The sequence below is a fragment of the Notolepis coatsorum genome (assembly GCF_963971535.1).
Source record: "Notolepis coatsorum genome assembly, chromosome: 1".
In the NCBI taxonomy this organism is placed as follows: domain Eukaryota; kingdom Metazoa; phylum Chordata; class Actinopteri; order Aulopiformes; family Paralepididae; genus Notolepis; species Notolepis coatsorum.
In genome coordinates this window covers 60,958,333-60,983,133 of record NC_140165.1, presented here as the reverse complement: position 1 = coordinate 60,983,133, position 24,801 = coordinate 60,958,333, and the positions used below count along the sequence as shown (strand labels likewise).

The 24,801-nt window shown below is 46.1% G+C and overlaps 1 protein-coding gene across 2 annotated transcripts in view; it reads left to right on the top strand.

The window, feature by feature from the left end:
- vps16 (VPS16 core subunit of CORVET and HOPS complexes) overlaps positions 1 to 24,300 on the top strand; it is an 89,091-nt gene extending 64,791 nt beyond the window's left edge. For both annotated transcript variants that reach the window (XM_084320102.1, XM_084320103.1), the window contains 8 exons: positions 1,895 to 1,992; positions 6,639 to 6,743; positions 12,423 to 12,500; positions 13,241 to 13,327; positions 15,845 to 15,927; positions 16,699 to 16,795; positions 17,157 to 17,260; positions 22,951 to 24,300. In XM_084320102.1, coding sequence (XP_084176228.1) covers positions 1,895 to 1,992; positions 6,639 to 6,743; positions 12,423 to 12,500; positions 13,241 to 13,327; positions 15,845 to 15,927; positions 16,699 to 16,795; positions 17,157 to 17,260; positions 22,951 to 23,095 — 797 coding nt within the window. In that variant the 3' untranslated portion in view covers positions 23,096 to 24,300. The remainder of the gene's footprint in view (positions 1 to 1,894; positions 1,993 to 6,638; positions 6,744 to 12,422; positions 12,501 to 13,240; positions 13,328 to 15,844; positions 15,928 to 16,698; positions 16,796 to 17,156; positions 17,261 to 22,950) is intronic.
- The last annotated feature ends 501 nt before the right edge of the window (positions 24,301 to 24,801 follow it).

Here is a 24,801-nt window from a genome sequence, read left to right as displayed (position 1 = left end):
ACTGCTGTTTGGTATAAGGCTCTCAACACATGTTGCTGGAAGGCATCTTCTGTTGGGGGTAGATTTGCAGCTGATGAATCTGTGGTAGATGCTAGTGTGTACCTCTGCTCATCCAGGTTGGTTGCCTACGAAAACAGGCACTGATTTTAACCCATCTAATGAACACACTAGACTAGACAAATATCAAGATGTATCCATCAGTGGACCAATTGCATGCTTTTTTTTTTTTAACTTTATTTTTTAGCGTTTATCGCTTTTTCTGGTCAAGCATGACCGACAGAAACAGGTTGAAATGGGATGTAGAGCAGGGGAAGACATTCTGAGAAATGACGGCGGGTCCGGGAATCGAACTCGTGTCCCCCAGATCCGTGACGAGCACGGTTTTCCCTGACGCAGAAATAGCGCCGAGATATGCGGTGGGAGCTCCCCCCAATTGCATGCTTTTGCAGAAGACAAGAAGCCTTCCGTCGACTTCTTCAGACATTAAGCACCCCCCACAGCCCAAATGGAACGATTAAAAAAAAATAAAAAATGTCATAGTCGACTATCGGCTAATTTCTGCCAATCAAAGTCGACTATCCAAATCCTTAGTCGGGGACAGCCCTAACACATACACACATATACTACACAAACACATACACATACACACACACACATATACACACATACACAGATACACACACACACACACACACACACACACACACACATACATACAAACATACGCATACACACACACACACATACTACACAAACACACACATACTACACAAACACATACACACTAGGGATGCCCCGATCACGTTTTTTGCCACCGATACCGATACCGATCGTCGTGAGCCATATCGACCGATACCGATCCGATACCGATCGTTTTTAATTTAATTTAATAATTTAATAATTTTTTATTTTGTTTTTATATAAAATATATATATTATATAATTAGACTTGTACTTGTATTATCTGCGAGACATCGCCACCACGCAACAAGCTTTACTGTCTGTGTGTACTCTAGTAGCCTCCAGCTACGGCCAGGATTCTCCGGAGCTGCAGCTGGACCCTATACTCGAGTAGCCTCGAGCTACGGCCAGGATTCTCCTGCGCTGCAGCTGGACCCTATTGGTATAACGTTACTGTGCTCAGCAAGCCCTCAGCTCGAATACGCGTCGAATCAGTGTTATAAGACATTGATATCAGAAGCTATCTGTAGCTACTGCTAGCCGGATATATAACGTTAATACAGCGCCTCAGTGAACTATTTAGTTCAATGGGACATTTAGTTTTGAACAGTGAACTAACTTGCGCTAACGTGAGCTAACAGAGGTATCATACACGTCTCTACTAGACTATTGCTGGAGCATTTGTTGATATCAGGAGCTATCAGTAGTAACGGTAGCTAACGTTAGCTCAGGGAGACGCCGTCCTCCCATCCCACTAGACTAGACCCGTGTTTACATGCATGCGGGAGGGGCTGGAGTGAGGAGCAGACGCCGCACCACCCGGTGTCTGAGACAGAACTCAGCGAGTGAGATCGGTTTTGACGATCGGCGAAAATAAAGCATTATCACCGATCACCGATCGCATATTTATACTGATTATCGGCCGATAGCGATCGGTGGCCGATCGATCGGGGCATCCCTAATACACACACATACTACACAAACACACACATACACACATACACACACATACTACACAAACTACACAAACACACATACTACACTAACACACACCTACTACACAAACACACACAAGTCATGTTGTTTTCTGCATTTTTGACTCAGAAGATGATTCTACCTCACGGTCATGTCTGTGAACTGATGCTGATGGTGTGTTGTATGTGTGTGTGTGGTCTGTGTGTGTGTGTGTGTGTATATGTGCGTGTGTGTGATAGTGTACACAGTGGTAACGTATTTGAAGAACGAGATGAACAGAGGAGATTTCTTCATGACCCTCCGGAACCAACCTGTCGCCCTCAGCCTGTACAGACAGGTACACACACACACACACACACACACACACACACACACACACACACACACACACACACCACACACCACACACTCTCACACACACCACACACATGTAGACTACAGGTACACCATCACCCTGAGCATCGGGTCCCCCCAGGGCTGTGTTCTGAGCCCCCTGCTGTACTCACTATACACACATGACTGTGTGGCCAAGTTCAGCTCCAACTCCATAGTGAAGTTTGCGGACGACACAGTGGTGGTGGGGCTGATCTCTGACAACGACGAGAAGGCCTACCGGGAGGAGGTTGAGGTACTGGAACGCTGGTGCCAGGACAACAGCCTGCTCCTGAACATTGGTAAAACCAAGGAGCTGATCGTGGATTTTAGGAGGAGACAGCAGGAGGCACACACACCACTGAGGATAAACGGCGCTACCGTGGACAGGGTGAGCAGCTTCAAGTACCTGGGGGTCCACATATCAGAGGACCTGACATGCACAACACACATAGACTCAGTCGTAAAAAAGGCGAAGCAGCGCCTCTACCACCTGAGACAGTTAAGGAAGTTCAGAGTATCTGGGAAGATACTCCAGTCCTACTCCGGAGCTGTAGAGAGCATCTTGACTGGAAACATCACTGCCTGGTATGGCAACAGCACGGCACAGGACAAGAAGGCCCTACAGAGCTGAGCGTACCACGGGTATTGCACTACCACCCCTGCAGGTCCTATACAACAAGAGGTGCAAATCCAGAGCCTGCAGAATAATGAAAGACCCTCACCACCCCAACAACAGCCTGTTCATGCTGCTGTGGTCAGGCAAACTCCTGCGAACACCAGCAACTAGGACAGAGAGACTTCGGCTCAGCTTCTTCCCCCAGGCCATCAGAGCCTTGAACACTGAACTCTCCACACACAAGCACACATGAGCACACACACGACACACACACTGTACACGCTCACACACTAGCAGCCACTTTAACATGAGCACACACACACTCATGCTGCACACGCTCACACTTATGGTCACTTTACAAAAGGAAAGGTCACTTTAAGAATAGTATAGTATAACTTGAGATTGTATAATATAGCATTGTATAACAGTGTACATAAAGACCCAGTGCCTCATCCGTAGCTAACAGTGTATTGCACTACCACAGGACCTAGCATGTCCTACCATGCTCTGTAAATAACTCATGTACATATACCGATATGCCCTACTTTGTTTACTTGTTTTATTGCACAATGTCGTTCTATTGGATTCTTATTATATATTACTATTGTATTATGCACATCGTTGCGGGCAAGACCCGCCGCATTTCATTGTATACTTGTATGCCATGACAAATAAAACTATTGACTTGACTTGACAGTCTGGATTAAACCATGTAGACTACAGGTACAGTCTGGATTAAACCATGTAGACTACAGGTACAGTCTGGATTAAACCCTGTAGACTACAGGTACAGTCTGGATTAAACCCTGTAGACTACAGGTACATTCTGGATTAAACCCTGTAGACTACAGGTACAGTCTGGATTAAACCATGTAGACTACAGGTACAGTCTGGATTAAACCCTGTAGACTACAGGTACAGTCTGGATTAAACCCTGTAGACTACAGATACAGTAGGGTTGGGTACCGTTCACATTTGAACCGTGAACCGATACCGTGTAATCTACCTACCTCAGTTGTAAAGATTGTCCAAACATCAAATTATTTATTATCATTATTATTTATTTTGAACAATTTGTTAATATATATATACATATATACACACACATTATCTTTATAAAAAATTAAAAATAATGTTTTACAAAATAACAAGTATAAAACGATTAAACAAACCACTCTAGCAGCAATGAACTATTCTGCTGAACTAAAAGATATACACATCTTTTTTCTTTTTTTTTTTTTTTTTTTTTTTTTTACTTTGACCAGTCAGCTGGTTCTTTTAGCGTTTATTGCTTTTTCTGGTCAAGCATGACCGACAGAAACAGGTTGAATGGGGTATAGATCGGGGGAAAGACACTCTGAGAAAATACGGCGAGTCCGGGAGTCGAACTCGTGTACCCCAGATCCGTGACGCGCACGGTTGTCCCCGACGCCGAAATGGCGTCCGAGGTACGCGGTGAGCTACTGGAGCTCCCCAAGATATACACATCTATATATTTAAATAAATATAGCTGAATATGTCGATGCCTCAGTGTCGTTGTCTGCATCTAGCTTTGTAAAGTGTAACCACACTTGTGACCGTTTTCGGCTTGCCATTGCCAAGACTGTTTTGTTGTTGTTGGAATCAAGTAAAATCCTATAGGTAAGAGTGTATTGTGCACGTGAACGTGTGGCACACTTCATAGGTTTTGTTTTGTGGTAAACGAAACGTTGACGTCATCGTAATATATATATTTTTTGCATTACCAAAATGTGGCACCGGTGGATCTCACGTGAGTCGGTACTCGGTAGTACCGACATGACTCGGTCAATACTAGGGCTGTACCGAATGGTTCGACGCTTCGAATCTTCGTTCATAATGCTGACATTCGATTTTTTTTTTTTTTTTTCCACTTTTTCTCCCATTTTCTATATTTTCTCCCATCCCAATTTCGTATCATCCAATTCAACCCTCCCCTGTCACGAACGCTGTTTCTTGCCTCCCACAAGCCGGCTGCAATGTGGACTAAGTCATACATAGCACGAGTCCCCTCCGGTACTTGAGGTAACAGCAGTCGCATCTTTTCACCTGCGCAGCTCGATCTCTCAGTGGCGAGGAGTAACGCGTGGGAGGCTCACGCTGCCCCCGACACTTCCTGATTCTACTGCGCAGGCGCACCAACCGACCTGTAGGAGTCGCTGTCCACAACGCCCGATCCCCACCCATCAGTTTCCCACCCCCTAATACGGCCAATGTGTATTAGTACGGACGACCAGCTAAACTGAAAGCAATGTGGAGCGCTGGGCTCGAACAGGCGATCCCAGCGTCTCCAGTATTCGTGGCGAGCGCCTTGCCCACTACGCCACGTAGCCGCCCCACTGACATTCGAATTCTTTAAAAATGTTGTATTCTTATGTCTATTCATTCTGTTTAAACCAATGGGGTTTTTCTTCACAGTTGCAGATAAAGATTAGGCTACACTAATATTATAGTATATGACTCGTCATACAAATTTCAATAAAACATTTATCATAAATGATGTGGCCTATCTGCATCCGCTTGGCACTCAGCGCTCCATCAAGACGTCACCATCACTTTCGTACCAACCGTGCCCTTATTGGATTATTTATGTTGACCAAACTGATGAGTTATATTCATTAAAGAGAGTTGATTTAATTAAAAAAAAAACTAATTTAATCAGATTAATCACTTTATTCAAATTGAGGATTTAGTTTGAGGATATAATTTGTTTTTAATTTAATTTATAAAATGTTTGGATTATGTCATAAAATATTACGACAGACATTCAAAGCTTCGTTCGAATACTTCAATAGAAGCTTTGAATGTTAAAAGATTACATTCGGTACAGCCCTAGTCGATACCCTTAAAAGTACTGGATTCGGTACCCGTCCCTAAGGTACAGTCACCCAGACAGTCTCTGTCACCCAGTTGTGTCTATGAACATCATTGTTGTTTACAAACGGTATTACAGTAGTATATATTATATTATTGTATATTATATCGATTGTCTATTGGTGTTATTTTATCATGATGTTTATTTTCAATATTGCCCAGGTATAGTAAGATGACCTCTCCTTTTTCCTTCCTTTATTCTTTCCTTTCTTCCTTTCTTCCTTCCTTTCTTTATTCCTCCCTCCTCCTCTACTCTCCTCTCCTCCTCCTCTCTTTCCCCCTCCTCTCTCTCCTCTCTCCTCTCCTCCTCCTCTCCCATCCTCCTCTCTTTCCCCCTCCTCTCTCTCTCTCCTCTACTCTCCTCCTCTCTCCTCCTCCTCTTTCCCCCTCCTCTCTCCCCCTCCTCCTCTCCTCCTCCTCCTCTCCTCCCCCTCCTCTCTTCTCCTCTCCTCCCCCTCCTCTCTTTCCCCCTCCTCACTCTCCTCCTCCTCTCTCCTCCCCCTCCTCTCTCCTCCTCCTCCTCCTCCTCTCTTTCCCCCTCCTCTCTCCCCTCTTCTCTCCCCCTCCTCCTCTCTCCTCCTCCTCCTCCTCTCTTTCCCCCTCCTCTCTCCCCCTCCTCCTCTCTCCTCCTCTTTCCTCTACTCTCCTCCTCCTCTCCCCCCCTCCTCTCTCTCTCCTCCCCCTCCTCTCTCTCCTCTCTCCCCTCTCCTCCTCCTCCTCTCTCCCCCTCCTCTCTCCTCCCCCTCCTTTCCCCCTCCTCTCTCCTCTCTCCCCTCTCCTCCTCCTCTCTCCCCCTCCTCTCTCCTCCCCCTCCTCTTTCCCCCTCCTCTCTCCTCTCTCTCCTCCTCTCTCCTCCTCCTCCCCCTCCTCTCCTCCCCCTCCTCTCTTTCCCCCTCCTCTCTCTCTCTCTCCTCTACTCTCCTCCTCCTCCTCTCTTTCCCCCTCCTCTCTCCCCCTTCTCTCTCCTCCTCTCTCCTCCTCTCTCCTCTACTCTCCTCCTCTCTCCTCTACTCTCCTCCTCTCTCCTCCTCTCTCCTCTCTCCCGCCCTCCTCTCTCCTCCTCTCCTCCTCTCCTCCTCTCCTCCTCCTCCTTGTATCAGTTCTGTAAGCACCAGGAGCAGGACACTCTGAAGGACCTGTTCAACCAAGACGACGACCATCAGGAGCTGGGAAACCTGTACGTTAGAGTCAGTTATAAAGAGAAGGTACACAACCACCACTACACACTATATAACACAACCTGTACGTTAGAGTCAGTTATAAAGAGAAGGTACACAACCACCACTACACACTATATAACACAACCTGTACGTTAGAGTCAGTTATAAAGAGAAGGTACACAACCACAGCTACACACTATATAACACAACCTGTACGTTAGAGTCAGTTATAAAGAGAAGGTACACAACCACAGCTACACACTATATAACACAACCTGTACGTTAGAATCAGTTATAAAGAGAAGGTACACAACCACAGCTACACACTATATAACACAACCTGTATGTTAGAATCAGTTATAAAGAGAAGGTACACAACCACAGCTACACACTATATAACACAACCTGTACGTTAGTCAGTTATAAAGAGAAGGTACACAACCACCACTACACACTATATAACACAACCTGTACGTTAGAGTCAGTTATAAAGAGAAGGTACACAACCACCACTACACACTATATAACACAACCTGTACGTTAGAGTCAGTTATAAAGAGAAGGTACACAACCACAGCTACACACTATATAACACAACCTGTACGTTAGAGTCAGTTATAAAGAGAAGGTACACAACCACCACTACACACTATATAACACAACCTGTACGTTAGAGTCAGTTATAAAGAGAAGGTACACAACCACCACTACACACTATATAACACAACCTGTACGTTAGAGTCAGTTATAAAGAGAAGGTACACAACCACCACTACACACTATATAACACAACCTGTACGTTAGAGTCAGTTATAAAGAGAAGGTACACAACCACAGCTACACACTATATAACACAACCTGTACGTTAGAATCAGTTATAAAGAGAAGGTACACAACCACCACTACACACTATATAACACAACCTGTACGTTAGAGTCAGTTATAAAGAGAAGGTACACAACCACCACTACACACTATATAACACAACCTGTACGTTAGAGTCAGTTATAAAGAGAAGGTACACAACCACCACTACACACTATATAACACAACCTGTACGAGTCAGTTATAAAGAGAAGGTACACAACCACAGCTACACACTATATAACACAACCTGTACGTTAGAGTCAGTTATAAAGAGAAGGTACACAACCACCACTACACACTATATAACACAACCTGTACGTTAGAGTCAGTTATAAAGAGAAGGTACACAACCACCACTACACACTATATAACACAACCTGTACGTTAGAGTCAGTTATAAAGAGAAGGTACACAACCACCACTACACACTATATAACACAACCTGTACGTTAGAGTCAGTTATAAAGAGAAGGTACACAACCACAACTACACACTATATAACACAACCTGTACGTTAGAGTCAGTTATAAAGAGAAGGTACACAACCACCATTACACACTATATAACACAACCTGTACGTTAGAGTCAGTTATAAAGAGAAGGTACACAACCACAGCTACACACTATATAACACAACCTGTACGTTAGAATCAGTTATAAAGAGAAGGTACACAACCACCATTACACACTATATAACACAACCTGTACGTTAGAGTCAGTTATAAAGAGAAGGTACACAACCACCACTACACACTATATAACACAACCTGTACGTTAGAGTCAGTTATAAAGAGAAGGTACACAACCACCACTACACACTATATAACACAACCTGTACGAGTCAGTTATAAAGAGAAGGTACACAACCACAGCTACACACTATATAACACAACCTGTACGTTAGAGTCAGTTATAAAGAGAAGGTACACAACCACCACTACACACTATATAACACAACCTGTACGTTAGAGTCAGTTATAAAGAGAAGGTACACAACCACCACTACACACTATATAACACAACCTGTACGTTAGAGTCAGTTATAAAGAGAAGGTACACAACCACCACTACACACTATATAACACAACCTGTACGTTAGAGTCAGTTATAAAGAGAAGGTACACAACCACAACTACACACTATATAACACAACCTGTACGTTAGAGTCAGTTATAAAGAGAAGGTACACAACCACCATTACACACTATATAACACAACCTGTACGTTAGAGTCAGTTATAAAGAGAAGGTACACAACCACAACTACACACTATATAACACAACCTGTACATTAGAGTCAGTTATAAAGAGAAGGTACACAACCACAGCTACACACTATATAACACAACCTGTACGTTAGAGTCAGTTATAAAGAGAAGGTACACAACCACCACTACACACTATATAACACAACCTGTACGTTAGAGTCAGTTATAAAGAGAAGGTACACAACCACCACTACACACTATATAACACAACCTGTACGTTAGAGTCAGTTATAAAGAGAAGGTACACAACCACAGCTACACACTATATAACACAACCTGTACGTTAGAGTCAGTTATAAAGAGAAGGTACACAACCACCACTACACACTATATAACACAACCTGTACGTTAGAGTCAGTTATAAAGAGAAGGTACACAACCACCACTACACACTATATAACACAACCTGTACGTTAGAGTCAGTTATAAAGAGAAGGTACACAACCACCACTACACACTATATAACACAACCTGTACGTTAGAGTCAGTTATAAAGAGAAGGTACACAACCACAGCTACACACTATATAACACAACCTGTACGTTAGAATCAGTTATAAAGAGAAGGTACACAACCACCACTACACACTATATAACACAACCTGTACGTTAGAGTCAGTTATAAAGAGAAGGTACACAACCACCACTACACACTATATAACACAACCTGTACGTTAGAGTCAGTTATAAAGAGAAGGTACACAACCACCACTACACACTATATAACACAACCTGTACGAGTCAGTTATAAAGAGAAGGTACACAACCACAGCTACACACTATATAACACAACCTGTACGTTAGAGTCAGTTATAAAGAGAAGGTACACAACCACCACTACACACTATATAACACAACCTGTACGTTAGAGTCAGTTATAAAGAGAAGGTACACAACCACCACTACACACTATATAACACAACCTGTACGTTAGAGTCAGTTATAAAGAGAAGGTACACAACCACCACTACACACTATATAACACAACCTGTACGTTAGAGTCAGTTATAAAGAGAAGGTACACAACCACAACTACACACTATATAACACAACCTGTACGTTAGAGTCAGTTATAAAGAGAAGGTACACAACCACCATTACACACTATATAACACAACCTGTACGTTAGAGTCAGTTATAAAGAGAAGGTACACAACCACAACTACACACTATATAACACAACCTGTACATTAGAGTCAGTTATAAAGAGAAGGTACACAACCACAGCTACACACTATATAACACAACCTGTACGTTAGAGTCAGTTATAAAGAGAAGGTACACAACCACTGCTACACACTATATAACACAACCTGTAGGTTAGAGTCAGTTATAAAGAGAAGGTACACAACCACCACTACACACTATATAACACAACCTGTACGTTAGAGTCAGTTATAAAGAGAAGGTACACAACCACCACTACACACTATATAACACAACCTGTACGTTAGAGTCAGTTATAAAGAGAAGGTACACAACCACAGCTACACACTATATAACACAACCTGTACGTTAGAGTCAGTTATAAAGAGAAGGTACACAACCACCACTACACACTATATAACACAACCTGTATGTTAGAGTCAGTTATAAAGAGAAGGTACACAACCACCACTACACACTATATAACACAACCTGTATGTTAGAGTCAGTTATAAAGAGAAGGTACACAACCACCACTACACACTATATAACACAACCTGTACGTTAGTCAGTTATAAAGAGAAGGTACACAACCACCACTACACACTATATAACACAACCTGTACGTTAGAGTCAGTTATAAAGAGAAGGTACACAACCACTGCTACACACTATATAACACAACCTGTACGTTAGAGTCAGTTATAAAGAGAAGGTACACAACCACCACTACACACTATATAACACAACCTGTACGTTAGAGTCAGTTATAAAGAGAAGGTACACAACCACAGCTACACACTATATAACACAACCTGTACGTTAGAGTCAGTTATAAAGAGAAGGTACACAACCACCACTACACACTATATAACACAACCTGCACGTTAGAGTCAGTTATAAAGAGAAGGTACACAACCACCACTACACACTATATAACACAACCTGTACGTTAGAGTCAGTTATAAAGACAAGGTACACAACCACCACTACACACTATATAACACAACCTGTACGTTAGAGTCAGTTATAAAGAGAAGGTACACAACCACAGCTACACACTATATAACACAACCTGTACGTTAGAGTCAGTTATAAAGAGAAGATACAAAACCACAGCTACACACTATATAACACAACCTGTACGTTAGAGTCAGTTATAAAGAGAAGGTACACAACCACCACTACACACATGGCTTGAACAGCCCTTCTAAGGTTTCTCTCCTCCACATTGCCTGTGGTGCATTTTTTCCTATTGCTAGGTTTTAGTGAGTTTTTCCTTACCTTCGCGTGACGTATCTCTGGGAGTGTTGCATTTATTTTGCATTTATTTAAAAATGTTTGGACTTTATGGTGTTTTTGTTTCATTCTTGATTTATTGTGATGTTTCTTCTTGACTTGTTTAAAGAAGACGTGTGCGGCCCATGGGGACATTAATGTGTGTTGTCGGGCCTTACAAATAAATTTGATTTGATTTAGATTTGATTTTATCCCTTTAACTAACAAAGCATCGTTCTCTCTCTCCTCTCTCTCTCTCCTCTAATTATCCCTTGGTCTCTCCTCTCATTCTTCCTCTGTCTCTCTCTCCTCTCATGTTCCCTCTGTCTCTCCTCTCTCATTCTCTCTGTCTCTCTCCTCTCTCTCTTATTCTCCCTCTCTCCTCTCATTCTCCCTCTGTCTCTCTCATCTCTCCTCTCATTCTCCCTGTCTCTCCTCTCTTATTCTCTCCCCTCTCTCATTCTCCCCGTCTCTCTCATTCTCTTTCTCTCTCCTCTCTCATTCTCTCTCCTCTCTTTCACCCTCTCTCTCCTCTCACTCTCCCTCTGTCTCTCTCATCCTCTCTTATTCTCCCGCTGTCTCTCTCCTCTCTCATTCTCTCCTCTCTCATTCTCCCTTTGTCTCTCTCATTCTCCCTCTGTCTCTCTCCTCTCATTCTCTCTCCTCTCATTCTCCCCCTCTCCTCTCTCATTCTCCCTTTGTCTCTCTCCTCCTCTCTCATTCTCCCTCTGCCTCTCCTCTCTCATTCTCCCTCTGTCTCTCCTCTCTCCTCTCTCATTCTCCCTTTGTCTCTCCTCTCATTCTCACTCTCTTCTCTCCTCCTCTCCCTCATGTCCTCTCATCCTCTCCTTTTCTCCCTCTCTATCCTCCTCTTTCTCCCTCTGTCTCTCCTCTCTCTCCCTCCTCTCTCTGTCTCTCCCTCTCTCCTCTCTCATTCTCCCTCTCTCTCATTCTCCATCTCTTTCATTCTCCCTCTGTCTCTCTCATTCTCCCTCTCTCCTCTCTCATTCTCCCTCTCTCATTCTCCCTCTGTCTCTCTCATTCTCCCTCCCTCTCTCATTCTCCCTCCCCCTCTCATCCTCTCTCATTCTCCCCTTGTCTCCCCCCTCTCTCTGTCTCTCTGACCCCCCCCTCTCTCTCTGTCTCTCCCCCCATCTCTCTCTCTAGAGGTTGGAGGCTCGTCTCTCTCTGCTACAGAGTGCAGTAGATGAATATAACAAAGCTAAGAACGAGTTTGCTGCCAAGGTAACACAACTACACACACACACAACCACACACACACAAGGTACACATACTGTAGTAAAGTGAAAAAAGTAGTAGAACGCGCTCACCTCACTAGACTTGACACTGGGTGCTGTAACCTCTGATATCATACATAAAAATAGGGAAACAATGTCCAGGCACGCACTCCAGGTTTTTCCAAATTTATTGGCCATTCTGAAGGTGTGTTCACACCGAAATGTCATGATATGATTTCAGGCTGCCAATAAATTTGGAAAAACCTGGAGTGTGTGCCTGGACATTGTTTCCCTATTTTTATGTATTACACATAGTAAAGTAAAATTTATCAAACATTTAATCTCTCTTTTCATCCCTCCCTCCGCCTCCTCAACCTCCCCCATCTCTTATCTCCTCTTCTCCCTCCCTTCTCCTCCTCTCTCTCCTCTTCTCTCTCCCTTCTCCTCCTCTCTCTCCTCTCCCTCATTTCCTCTCATCCTCTCCTCCTCTCCCTCCTCTCCCTCCTCTCCCATCCTTCTCAACTCCTCTCCTCTCTCCCTTACTTTCTCCCTCCTCTCCTGTACTGACTCCCTTCTCCTCTCCCTCCTCTCCTCTACTCCCTCCCTAATCCTCTCCTCTCCCTCCCTACTCCTCTACTCCTCTCCCTCATCTCCTCCTCTCCATCCTCTACTCCTCTCCTTCTCTCCATCCTCTCCTCCTATCCCTCCCTACTCCTCTACTCCCTCCCTCCCTCCCTCTCTCTCCAGGCGACAGAGGAGGAGATGCGTCTCCTTCGCTTCCAGAGGAAACTAGATGAGGAGAAAGGAGAAGGACTTCTGGGGCTTTCACTACAGGTAGAGAGAGACCTGTCACTACAGGTAGAGAGAGACCTGTCACTACAGGTAGAGAGATGAGCAGGACTCTGTCACTCTGTCACTCAGGCGCCTAAGGAAGTTCCAAGTCAGTCAGAAGATCCTTAGGAACTTCTACTCATGTACAATAGAGAGCATCCTGACTGGCAACATCACCTCCTGGTTTGGGAATAGCACTGCACAAGACCGTAGCAGACTACAAAGAGTGACACGTTCAGCCGAACGCACAATTGGAGGGGGGCTTCCCACCCTCCAGAACATTTACAACAAGCGGTGCAGGGAGAAGGCTAAGAGAATTATTAAGGACTCGAGCCACCCGAACAACTGCCTCTTTGAACTGTTGCGGTCAGGCAAGCGATACCGGAGTCTTAAGGCGAGCACAGAAAGACTCAGAAGAAGCTTCTATCCCCAGGCCATCAGGCTGCTAAACGAACAATAAACACTATGCAACAACCATCAAATGCACACAGCACACACACCCACACACACACACTCACTTAAACAAACAACACACTGCAGCACCCACTCTCCACACTTTAGATCACACAAACACACTTTATATTTATTGATAAAGGATTTGCACTACAACTTGTACACCTACTGTAAATTGTACCTAAATTGCACCTCATCCCATTTCTGCCTTGCACTATATAGTATTGTATATTAGTACACTGCATAGTATTGCATATTATATGGTAACTCAGTTACGTCTATTCTGCATCGAACATTGTACATATGTCAATACTGAACACTGTGACCTCTTTTTTTTACTTCTAATTTACATGCTATACTATGTTATTTTATTTCATACTTATCTTGTCTTGCACAGTCTCTGGAGCGTAACAGTAAGAAGCATTTTGTATAAAAGTATTCTGTACTTCTGTATGACAACTATTAAAGAAACTTGAAACTTGAACTTGAGATGAGCAGGACTCTGTCACTACAGGTAGAGAGATGAGCAGGACTCTGTCACTACAGGTAGAGAGATGAGCAGGACTCTGTCACTACAGGTAGAGAGATGAGCAGGACTCCATCACTACAGGTAGAGAGAGATGAGCAGGACTCTGTCACTACAGGTAGAGAGATGAGCAGGACTCTGTCACTACAGGTAGAGAGATGAGCAGGACTCTGTCACTACAGGTAGAGAGTTGAGCAGGACTCTGTCACTACAGGTAGAGAGATGAGCAGGACTCCATCACTACAGGTAGAGAGATGAGCAGGACTCTGTCACTACAGGTAGAGAGATGAGCAGGACTCTGTCACTACAGGTAGAGAGATGAGCAGGACTCTGTCACTACAGGTAGAGAGATGAGCAGGACTCTGTCACTACAGGTAGAGAGATGAGCAGGACTCTGTCACTACAGGTAGAGAGATGAGCAGGACTCCATCACTACAGGTAGAGAGATGAGCAGGACTCTGTCACTACAGGTAGAGAGAGATTAGCAGGACTCTGTCACTACAGGTAGAGAGAGATGAGCAGGACTCCATCACTACAGGTAGAGAGATGAGCAGGACTCTGTCACTACAGGTAGAGAGATGAGCAGGACTCTGTCACTACAGTAGAGAGAGATGAGCAGGACTCTGTCACTACAGGTAGAGAGAGATGAGCAGGACTCTGTCACTACAGGTAGAGAGAGATGAGCAGGACTCTGTCACTACAGGTAGAGAGATGAGCAGGACTCCATCACTACAGGTAGAGAGAGATTAGCAGGACTCTGTCACTACAGGTAGAGAGAGATGAGCAGGACTCCATCACTACAGGTAGAGAGATGAGCAGGACTCTGTCACTACAGGTAGAGAGATGAGCAGGACTCTGTCACTACAGGTAGAGAGAGATGAGCAGGACTCTGTCACTACAGGTAGAGAGATGAGCAGGACTCCATCACTACAGGTAGAGAGATGAGCAGGACTCTGTCACTACAGGTAGAGAGATGAGCAGGACTCTGTCACTACAGGTAGAGAGATGAGCAGGACTCTGTCACTACAGGTAGAGAGAGATGAGCAGGACTGTCACTACAGGTAGAGAGAGATGAGCAGGACTCTGTCACTACAGGTAGAGAGATGAGCAGGACTCTGTCACTACAGGTAGAGAGAGATGAGCAGGACTCTGTCACTACAGGTAGAGAGATGAGCAGGACTCTGTCACTACAGGTAGAGAGATGAGCAGGACTCTGTCACTACAGGTAGAGAGAGATGAGCAGGACTCTGTCACTACAGGTAGAGAGAGATGAGCAGGACTCTGTCACTACAGGTAGAGAGATGAGCAGGACTCTGTCACTACAGGTAGAGAGATGAGCAGGACTCTGTCACTACAGGTAGAGAGAGATGGAGGGACACAAGGCAGACGGTAGAATCTCCATGACGCTGGGTCTCTCCTCAGTGTGTGGGTCTCTCTTCAGTGTGTGGGTGTGGCAGATTAGACCAGTGTGCAGCCACACCTGCTGCTTCTGGCACTGTATGTCAGTACAGACATCATTTTTTATTTTGTCTGTTTTCCAGGCAACCATAGAGGCCTTGTTGGCCTCCAACCTCCACAAGCAGGCTGAGCAACTGTACAGAGACTTCAGGATACCTGACAAAAGGTACTTTACTCAGGATACCTGACAGAAGGTACTTTACTCAGGATACCTGACAAAAGGTACTTTACTCAGGATACCTGACAAAAGGTACTTTACTCACAATACCTGACAAAAGGTACTTTACTCACAATACCTGACAAAAGGTACTTTACTCAAAATACCTGAAAAAACGGTACTTTACTCACAATACCTGACAAAAGGTACTTTACTCACAATACCTGACAAAAGTACTTTACTCACAATACCTGACAAACGGTACTTTACTCACAATACCTGACAAACGGTACTTTACTCACAATACCTGACAAAAGGTAATTTACTCACAATACCTGACAAAAGTACTTTACTCACAATACCTGACAAATGGTACTTTACTCACAATACCTGACAAAAGTACTTTACTCACAATACCTGACAAACGGTACTTTACTCACAATACCTGACAAACGGTACTTTACTCAATACCTGACACGCGGTACTTCTACTCAGCAGCTTTATATCTGAGAAGCTCCTACTTCCAACTTTGTAAACCATACTTACTGACGTTCTGGTGGGGAATATGGGGTAACCATAGCAACCAACATGTGATTATACTGACTGACTGACTGTATCTCTCTCTCTCTCTCTCTCTCTCTCTCTCTCTCTCTCTCGCTCTCGGGTATTGGTGGTTGAAGCTGTCTCTCTCTCTCTCAGGTATTGGTGGTTGAAGCTGACTCTCTCTCTCTCTCAGGTATGGTAGTTGAAGCTGACTGTCTCTCTCTCTCTCTCTCTCAGGTATTGGTGGTTAAAGCTGACGGCTCTGGCTGAAAAGGAGGACTGGGAGGAGCTTGAGAAGTTCGCTAAGAGCAAGAAGTCTCCTATTGGCTACCTGGTAGGAAGAGGACCTCCACACCTCACCCAATCATTGCTGTCTGTTTCATATGGATCTGTCTGTTGATAATGTTTTTCATCTCTCTCCTCCCCCCCCCCCCTCCTCTCTCTCACCACCTCTCTCTCCTCTCCTCCCTCCTCTCTGTGACTCTGTCTCTCTCCTCTCTCTCCTCCCTCCCCTCCCCTGTCTCTCTCTGTCCTCTCTCTCCTCCCTCCTCTGCCCCTCCCCTCTCTCTCTTTCTCCTCCCTCTCTCCCTCTTCTCTCCTCCCTCTCTAATCTCCTCTCTCTCTCTCTCTCTCTCTCTATCTCTATCTCTCTCTCTCTCTCTCTCTCTCTCTCGCTGTATGTCTCTCTCTCTCAGCCCTTTGTAGAGGTGTGTGTAAAGAGACATAATAGATATGAAGCCAGGAAGTATGTTACCAAGGTGACCCCTGAACAGAAGGTCAAAGCACACCTGGCCATCGGGTAAGAGTGTGTGTCACACTTTGTGTGTGTGTGTGTAAGTGCAATTGTATTGAAGCTCTTGGTGGTTAGGAAATGTAGGAAGTCCGGCTCGAAGGACCAGAGGTAGTTGTTCAGATTCTGCCCGCCGTACTGGAAACTGTAGTTCAAGACGATCCGGTCTTTGCCATTGTGCCTGACCATGTGATGGGGCAGGAACCATGACTCTTCAGATGTGTCAACCTGGCTGGGGTTAATCTTGGTGATGTACCCAGCTATCTCTAGCTTATTGATCTCCTCTTGATAGGTAGATGCACGCTGTGGGTCTTGAGTTAGTCTCTTCTCAGTGTTCCGCAGGTTCTTCATCACAACTTCCCTTGAAACTTGCAGCTTGGGCATGGTTTGGACTCGCAGGAGGGGAGTAGCGTACTGCTGCACTCTGTTGACCTCTACACGGGTGGTCTCGGCCTCCAACAGCTCCACTGAGTACTTGTCCTGTTTGGATCTGTTCACTAACCTCTCACTCTTGAAAGGCAGTGTATCCAACTGCCACAGCCGTTCAACTTGACTGAATAGCTCAGCAGAAGGGGAGGAAGCGGCAGTGAAGAAGCACTGTGTGGTCTGAAGCTGTTGCTGGATGTACTTTGCTGGACCTTGGAGTGTCCAGCCGAGGTTAGTCTTGACAGATGCACTGGCTCGATCGGTTCAATCAGGTTGGCGTGATCAGATCCAATCAGGAGGGTTGGCTGAGCCCTGTCGATTGGTGGAATCGCCAAGCCTCGCAGATGGCGATACTTCTCCTGGAGCTGGGCGACTGGGTAGCTGTACTGAGACAGACCTAGCTGTTCACCGGTGAAGGCACCTTGAATAGGGAACCTTTTCCTTGGTTGGGATGCTGGGGCGATAGTGAAGGAGACACGTGAGCCTGACAGGGTCTTGATATCTTGGCGGATAGTACGAAGGGTCAGGTCTTCAGCTTGACCCTGTATTCCCAGGTGGCGTGCTGCTGAAGCGAGCAGGATGGTTCTCTCTGAGCCATCATCCAGCACTGCATAGGTGTTGAAGACTCTGTCCATGTAGTGCAGGTTGACTCTGACAATCTTCAGAAGCACTCGATTGTATCCATTTGGCTGATCCAGGTAGTGAGTCTCTGCTGTCGAAGTGATGGTGGGCTCGTTCCCACTCCTCTGGTTAACCTCGTGCCGGACGGAGAGGTGTTTGGACTTACAGGGTCGACACAGCTTCTTCAGGTCACAGGCAGAGGCTAGGTGAGGACAACCGCATCTCCAACACCTTCTCTTGGCTTTGATCCAGTCCACTATCTCCCCTTTGGTCAGCTTAGCGAAGCGTTCGCATTGGCTGAGGTAGTGTTCTGACTCACAGTAGGGGCAGTATATCATACCCTTCCCTTGGGTCTGGGCAGGATGATATACTTTGGAGGGCCTTTCAGGTGGAGGATCTTTGGGTTGTCTGTACCATGCATCACCATAGTGACCTTTATCTTGGGCTGATACTTGGGGTCTCTCTTGTCGTTATCACTGTGAGCATGAAGGGAGGGCTCAATGTCCAGGCATCTGACTTCTACCCTCAGCCACTCTGCGAAGTCGGTGAGCGACAGCTTCGTATTGTCTGGGTTTTTCCTGTACTGTTGACGACGGAACCTCTCTTGCTGATGCTTGGGAAGCGTGTTGAGGAGGCGCTTCACGTTTGAGCCACAATGAAGTTCCTCATGACCTTCACCTTGAAGAGACCTCAGCATCCCGACTAGCGACTGCACTCTGATGGCAAATTTGTCGAGGGCTCTATCGTCTCGAATGGGTGGTAAATGTTCTATGTCCTCTATCTCCTTCAGAGCAAACTGGTATGGGCATCCGTATCGCTCGTCCAGTGCCCTCAGAGCTTCCGAGTAGGGCATACTTGACTCTGCGTAGGCCAGCACCAGGCGATGGGCACGCGGCACCTTTATATGCTTCAGCAGAATGGCATACTTGTAATGCTCGGAATGAGAAGGATTGAGGAGTGTACTGAGGGAAAGGCGTAGTTCCACATATTGGGCTCTATCCTCCTTGTTAAAGTCCGGGAATGTTGGACCTTCTATATTGGGGGGTGCATAGTGGTATGATGTAGGGGGATATGGTCTTGCTATGACTGGGTTCCCTTGGTAGGCGAGGTAGGGCACATGCAGAGGTTGATGTGCTGACTGGTGCGCAGACTGAGGCATGTGCTGCTGCATGGGCTGCTGCACGACCTGAGGTGTCGCCCAGGTTGGTGGCGAGTAACTCTGCTGAGGCTCATTCCTTTGCTCGTACTTGCGGCTAGGCGAAGCCACATTGCATGTGCTTCGTGGGTTCGGGTAGGAGGTTGGTGATCGGTATGAGGGTCCGCTTCTTGCCAGGCCCTCTGATTGCGGCAGGTTCTGGGTTGGCCTATTGGGATGGCTAGGCTGAAGAGGGGAGCCTTGGTCGTGTTGGTTCTCCTGCTTGATAGCCTGAAGGCCGTGGGGGTAATTCAAGTGCATGTTGGAGGGGGTGAGTGGCTCGGCTGAGAGATGGGAGAAGTGTCCACTCTGGCTTGTGGGTACTCAACTCTTCTAGCTGGTGAGTTAGTTCTGCAGCTATACTTGGGTGATCCTCTGCTGGGGAGTGGTGAGGTGCACGGGCAGGGGAGAACTGTGGTTCGCCTGCTCTTTCTGGGTGGAGTTGGCGAACTGGAGTCTGATGCCGTGATGACCTCCTTGACGACTGAGCTGAGTATCGGGAGCAATGTTGCTGCAGAACAAGCTCCAAAAGCCCTGTTTGCTTCTGAGCCGTCTCGCTCTGTTGCAGCGCAGTCTCCAGGACTTGGTGTATTATCGCTTCGTGCGCATTCTGCATTGGTGGCATGGAGGATGTGCTTCTAGCGGGGCTGAGCTGTGCCTTATCCTCTTCATGCCTGTGCAGCTGCTCTATGTCACGCTGGCGTGTATGTTCCACTAGATACTCGTCTAGGTATCTCGGGCGCTGCACAGTGTGTTTGGGGCGCACGGATGGTGAAGCGGGGAGACTGGTTCTTTTCCAACTGGTTGCCATATCGTTGACTCTATCCGGCTCGAAGGACCATTTGTAGTGAAGCTCTTGGTGGTTAGGAAATGTAGTCAACGACACGGGGTGTCTAGTCAGGACACGGGAGGCAGGAACGTCCTTTGAGGAGTTTTATTATCAATCATCAGACAGATGCACAGGCACTTGTTACTTTTCTATTTCCCATTAACACGGTGGGAGTGTGTGGTTCTAAATGGGGAGGAAACAAAGACATCAGCGTTACCTTAGTTCAGTCTATACTATTGCTATAAGTAACATAAACCTCATGAGTGGGACTAACAATGGGGATAAACAGTGCTTTACATATACTAGTTACAGGGATAAACAGTGCTAAACAGGTACTAAATACTATAATCAACAACATAGATTATACTCAATAGGCTAGATTATCACTATAGTATAAACACACTGGTAAATTGCTTCCTAAACAGCTCGTAGAATTATAACATTACTACTATAAGCCTTAACTATATAAATCACCAACAATAACTAAGCGTCCTCATTATACACATATTTAACACTTACTTGTGACCAGGGACGCACGCACGAACTGAGGGAATCAACTAAAGCCCACTATAATATATAAGCTGACTAACAACTGTCTATTCTTTCCCCAATGCATTTCCAGTTCCGCGTGCGCGATCTGATTGGCCACGGACGTTCCTGGTGCGATCTGATTGGCCACTGACGTTTCTGGTCATGTGACATGTGCGCCCAATCGCGTGACAAGCTGTGTCTTTGCCCATTTCCGGGTCTAACAGCCTGCAAACTACCTAACGCCTAGTTTATCACTGGTTAAGCTTAGGCGACTCTTTCGAAGTTGGTTAAGGTTAGAGTTTGGAATCAGGGCTGGTGTTCTATCGCCCTGCTCGAAGACAAACTCTAACCTTATCCAACTTCGAAAGAGTGCCTAAGCTTAACCGTCGAAAGAACTTGCCGTCACACGATTGGGCGCACATGTCACATGACCAGAAACGTCAGTGGCCAATCAGAGCGCAGAAGGCGAACGCGGAACTTGAAATGTATTGGGGAAAGAATTCAGGCTGCCTGGGCATGTCCTACAAAAGGGGGTGTGGCCTAGCATCAAGTTACATCCCACTGTCTGTGTCTACCCAGTTCTATACAGCACTAGTAGGGTATATCTGCAGAGCCACCAGAGCCCAACGTCTGGGCGGGGCTTCGTGGCGGGGACGTGGCTTGAGGCGGGGCTTCGTGGCGTGGACTAGCCTTGTGGCATGGACCTGGCTTTGCACTACTGCGCATGCGGATGAGGGGGGGGCTCTCTCGCTCGCTCTCGCTCTCTCTCTCTCTCCTTATTTACGACATACACAACTTTCGTCTTGTTTACATCAGGGTCCCCCATTTTCAATTCATCATAACATGACATACAGATAGACAGTACTGTTGGGGTTGGGTGGGGGGGACTGTGCATTGGAGGATTGGAAGAGGTTGGGTAGGTGCCTTTCTCAGCCTTTCCTAAGCTAGACATTATCAAACAGATCTATAAGCAGATGTATGGATGTCTGGCATCTTTGTCATGGCAGCTAAAGCTTCTTTCGGTTTAGTGTCTGTGGCTGTGCAGGGATTCATGGGGAAAGAAACAGGTTGGTACGTAATGGGCTGCTGGAGTTAAAATGACTTGTACCTGAGGCCTGCCTGAGGCCTGCCTCCAATGCACAGTCCCCCCCACCCAACCCCCTCCAATGTACAGTTTTCCCCACCTACCCAACCTCTTCCAATGTACAGTTTATTCCCCCTCAAATGTATATAGTCTCTTTTTAGACTTTTTGTATCACAAACAGTGCTGTATATTTGTAGATCTGGTATGTCATAAATGTCTAGTATATTTGTAGATCTGGTATGTCATAAATGTCTAGATGTAACAGTACTGTCTATCTGTATGCCATGTTATGATGAATTGAAAATGGGAGACCCTGATGTAAACAAGACGAAAGTTGTGTATGTCGTAAACAAGAGCGAGAGAGCCCCCCCCCCCCCCCCCCCCCCCTCATCCGCATGCGCAGTAGTGCAAAGACTTGTCCATGCCACAAGGCTAGTCCACGCCACGAAGCCCCGCCTCAAGCCACATCCACGCCACGAAGCCCCGCCCAGACGTGTGGCTCTGCAGATATATGGTATTGTACAGCACAGCAATATATCAGGCAGTACAATTCAATGATGTCATAGGAGTGTGTTTTCCTCACTTTCGAAGCTTGTAACTCAAAGGTCTTCTCTCCTCTCTTCTCCTCTTCTCTTCATCTCTCCTCTCCTCCCTCTCTTTCTCCTCCCTCTAATCTCTCCTCCCTCTCACTCCTCTCTCTCCTCCCTCTCTCCTCTCTCCTCTCTCTCTCCTCCCTCTCCTCTCTCTCCTCCCTCTCTCTACTCCCCATCTCTCTCCTCTCCCCTCCCTCTCTCTCCTCCCTCCTCTCCTCCCTCTCTTTTCTGCTCCCTCTCTTCTCCCTCTCCTTTATTCTCCACCCTCTCCTCTCTCCTGCCCCCCCTCTCTCCTCTCTCTCTCTCCTCCCTCTCCCCCCTCTCCTCTCTTCTCCCTCTCCCCCACCCTCTCTCTCCTCTCTCCTGCCCCCCCTCTCTCTTCTCCTCTCTCCTCTCTCCCCTCTCCTCTCTCCTCCTCAGAGACCTGGAGGGAGCGGGGGAGGCAGCTCTGGAGCGGAGGAGTGAGAGTGAGATCAGCACTGTGTTGTCTCGCTGTTCTCCCACCACAGACCGAGCGCTGGTGGACAAGCTGAGCCGGGCCAGAGCCACCGCCGGCAAGAAGTGAGCCTCCACCAGCAGCCTGTAGAACCCAAGTGACCCGAGGACCAGAGGGACTGCTGCCAAAAAGTGATCCTCTATGTGAATCCTATGTAAAGTAACACCGCGATGAGTACTACGAGGTACTATGGAGGCAACGCTGCAAGAAAGTGATCCTCCTTATGAACTATGATGCAGAAACTCCTGTCCCTTTGCTTTGATGTCTGCCGGGCTACAGACGGCTCTCTGTGTCTGTTTTTAACACGTCCTGTTCACACCTGGGCCAACAGTATGAGTCTCTTAACTAATCAGTCCACTGTCAGCTGATACACAGATCTGTCAGCTGATGCACAGATCTGTCAGCTGATGCACAGATCTGTCAGCTGATACACTGATCTGTCAGTGAGCTGATACACTGATCTGTCAGCTGATACACTGATCTGTCAGCTGATACACTGATCTGTCAGCTGATACACTGATCTGTCAGCTGATGCACAGATCTGTCAGCTGATACACTGATCTGTCAGCTGATGCACTGATCTGTCAGCTGATACACTGATCTGTCAGCTGATACACTGATCTGTCATCTGATACACTGATCTGTCAGCTGATACACTGATCTGTCAGCTGATACACTGATCTGTCAGCTGATGCACTGATCTGTCATCTGATACACTGATCTGTCAGCTGATACACTGATCTGTCAGCTGATACACTGATCTGTCAGATGTAGTTTTCCAGAATGCAACGGTACAGATGGAATACAATGGTAGTTGAATCTACTAAATAAAATCTTAGTCGGCTGAGATCAAAACAACCTGGAGTTGACTGAGACGAGGACTGATTAATATGTCCCTCTGTCCAGTTCAGTCAGGATGTCCCTCTGTCCAGTTCAGTCAGGATGTCTGTGTCCCTCTGTCCCGGGACAGTTCAGTCAGGATGTCCGTGTCCCTCTGTCCTGGGACAGTTCAGTCAGGATGTCTGTGTCCCTCTGTCCCGGGACAGTTCAGTCAGGATGTCTGTGTCCCTCTGTCCCGGGACAGTTCAGTCAGGATGTCTGTGTCCCTCTGTCCCGGGACAGTTCAGTCAGGATGTCTGTGTCCCTCTGTCCCGGGACAGTTCAGTCAGGATGTCTGTGTCCCTCTGTCCCGGGACAGTTCAGTCAGGATGTCCCTCTGTGTCCGTCAGTTGCTCATACTGTCTGTATCTGTAAGAATAAACCATGTGTATGAATATTACTTACAACAGACCCTTGTTTGATCTGTCAATCTGTACCCAAGTCACAGACACTTACAGTAAGTATAGTTTCTGAAAGTATACTTAAAGGTGCTATAGATAACATTTGTAGAGTAATCTTTTTTTTTTAATTATTATTATAATACTAGTGGCTAGGCATTCAAGAGTCTGATGGCCTGTGAGTAGAAACTGTCAGTCTCGTAGTTCTGGCTTTCAGTCTCCTATATCGCCTGCCTGATGGCAGGAGGTTGAAGAGTGTTGGGGGTGTGTGCTGTCCTTAATTATGTTGTGTGCTCTCCTGGTGGCCCTGGTAGAGTATTGATTGATTGATTGATTGATTGAAAACTTTATTAACAGATTGCAGAATGGGTACAATACAGTACAGCTCAATACACACAATTGTTAAGGGGATGCAGACCAGAGAAAGACTTTTGTCTTGTTTACATCAGGGTCCCCCATTTTCAATTCATCAGGACATATATGACATACAGATGGACA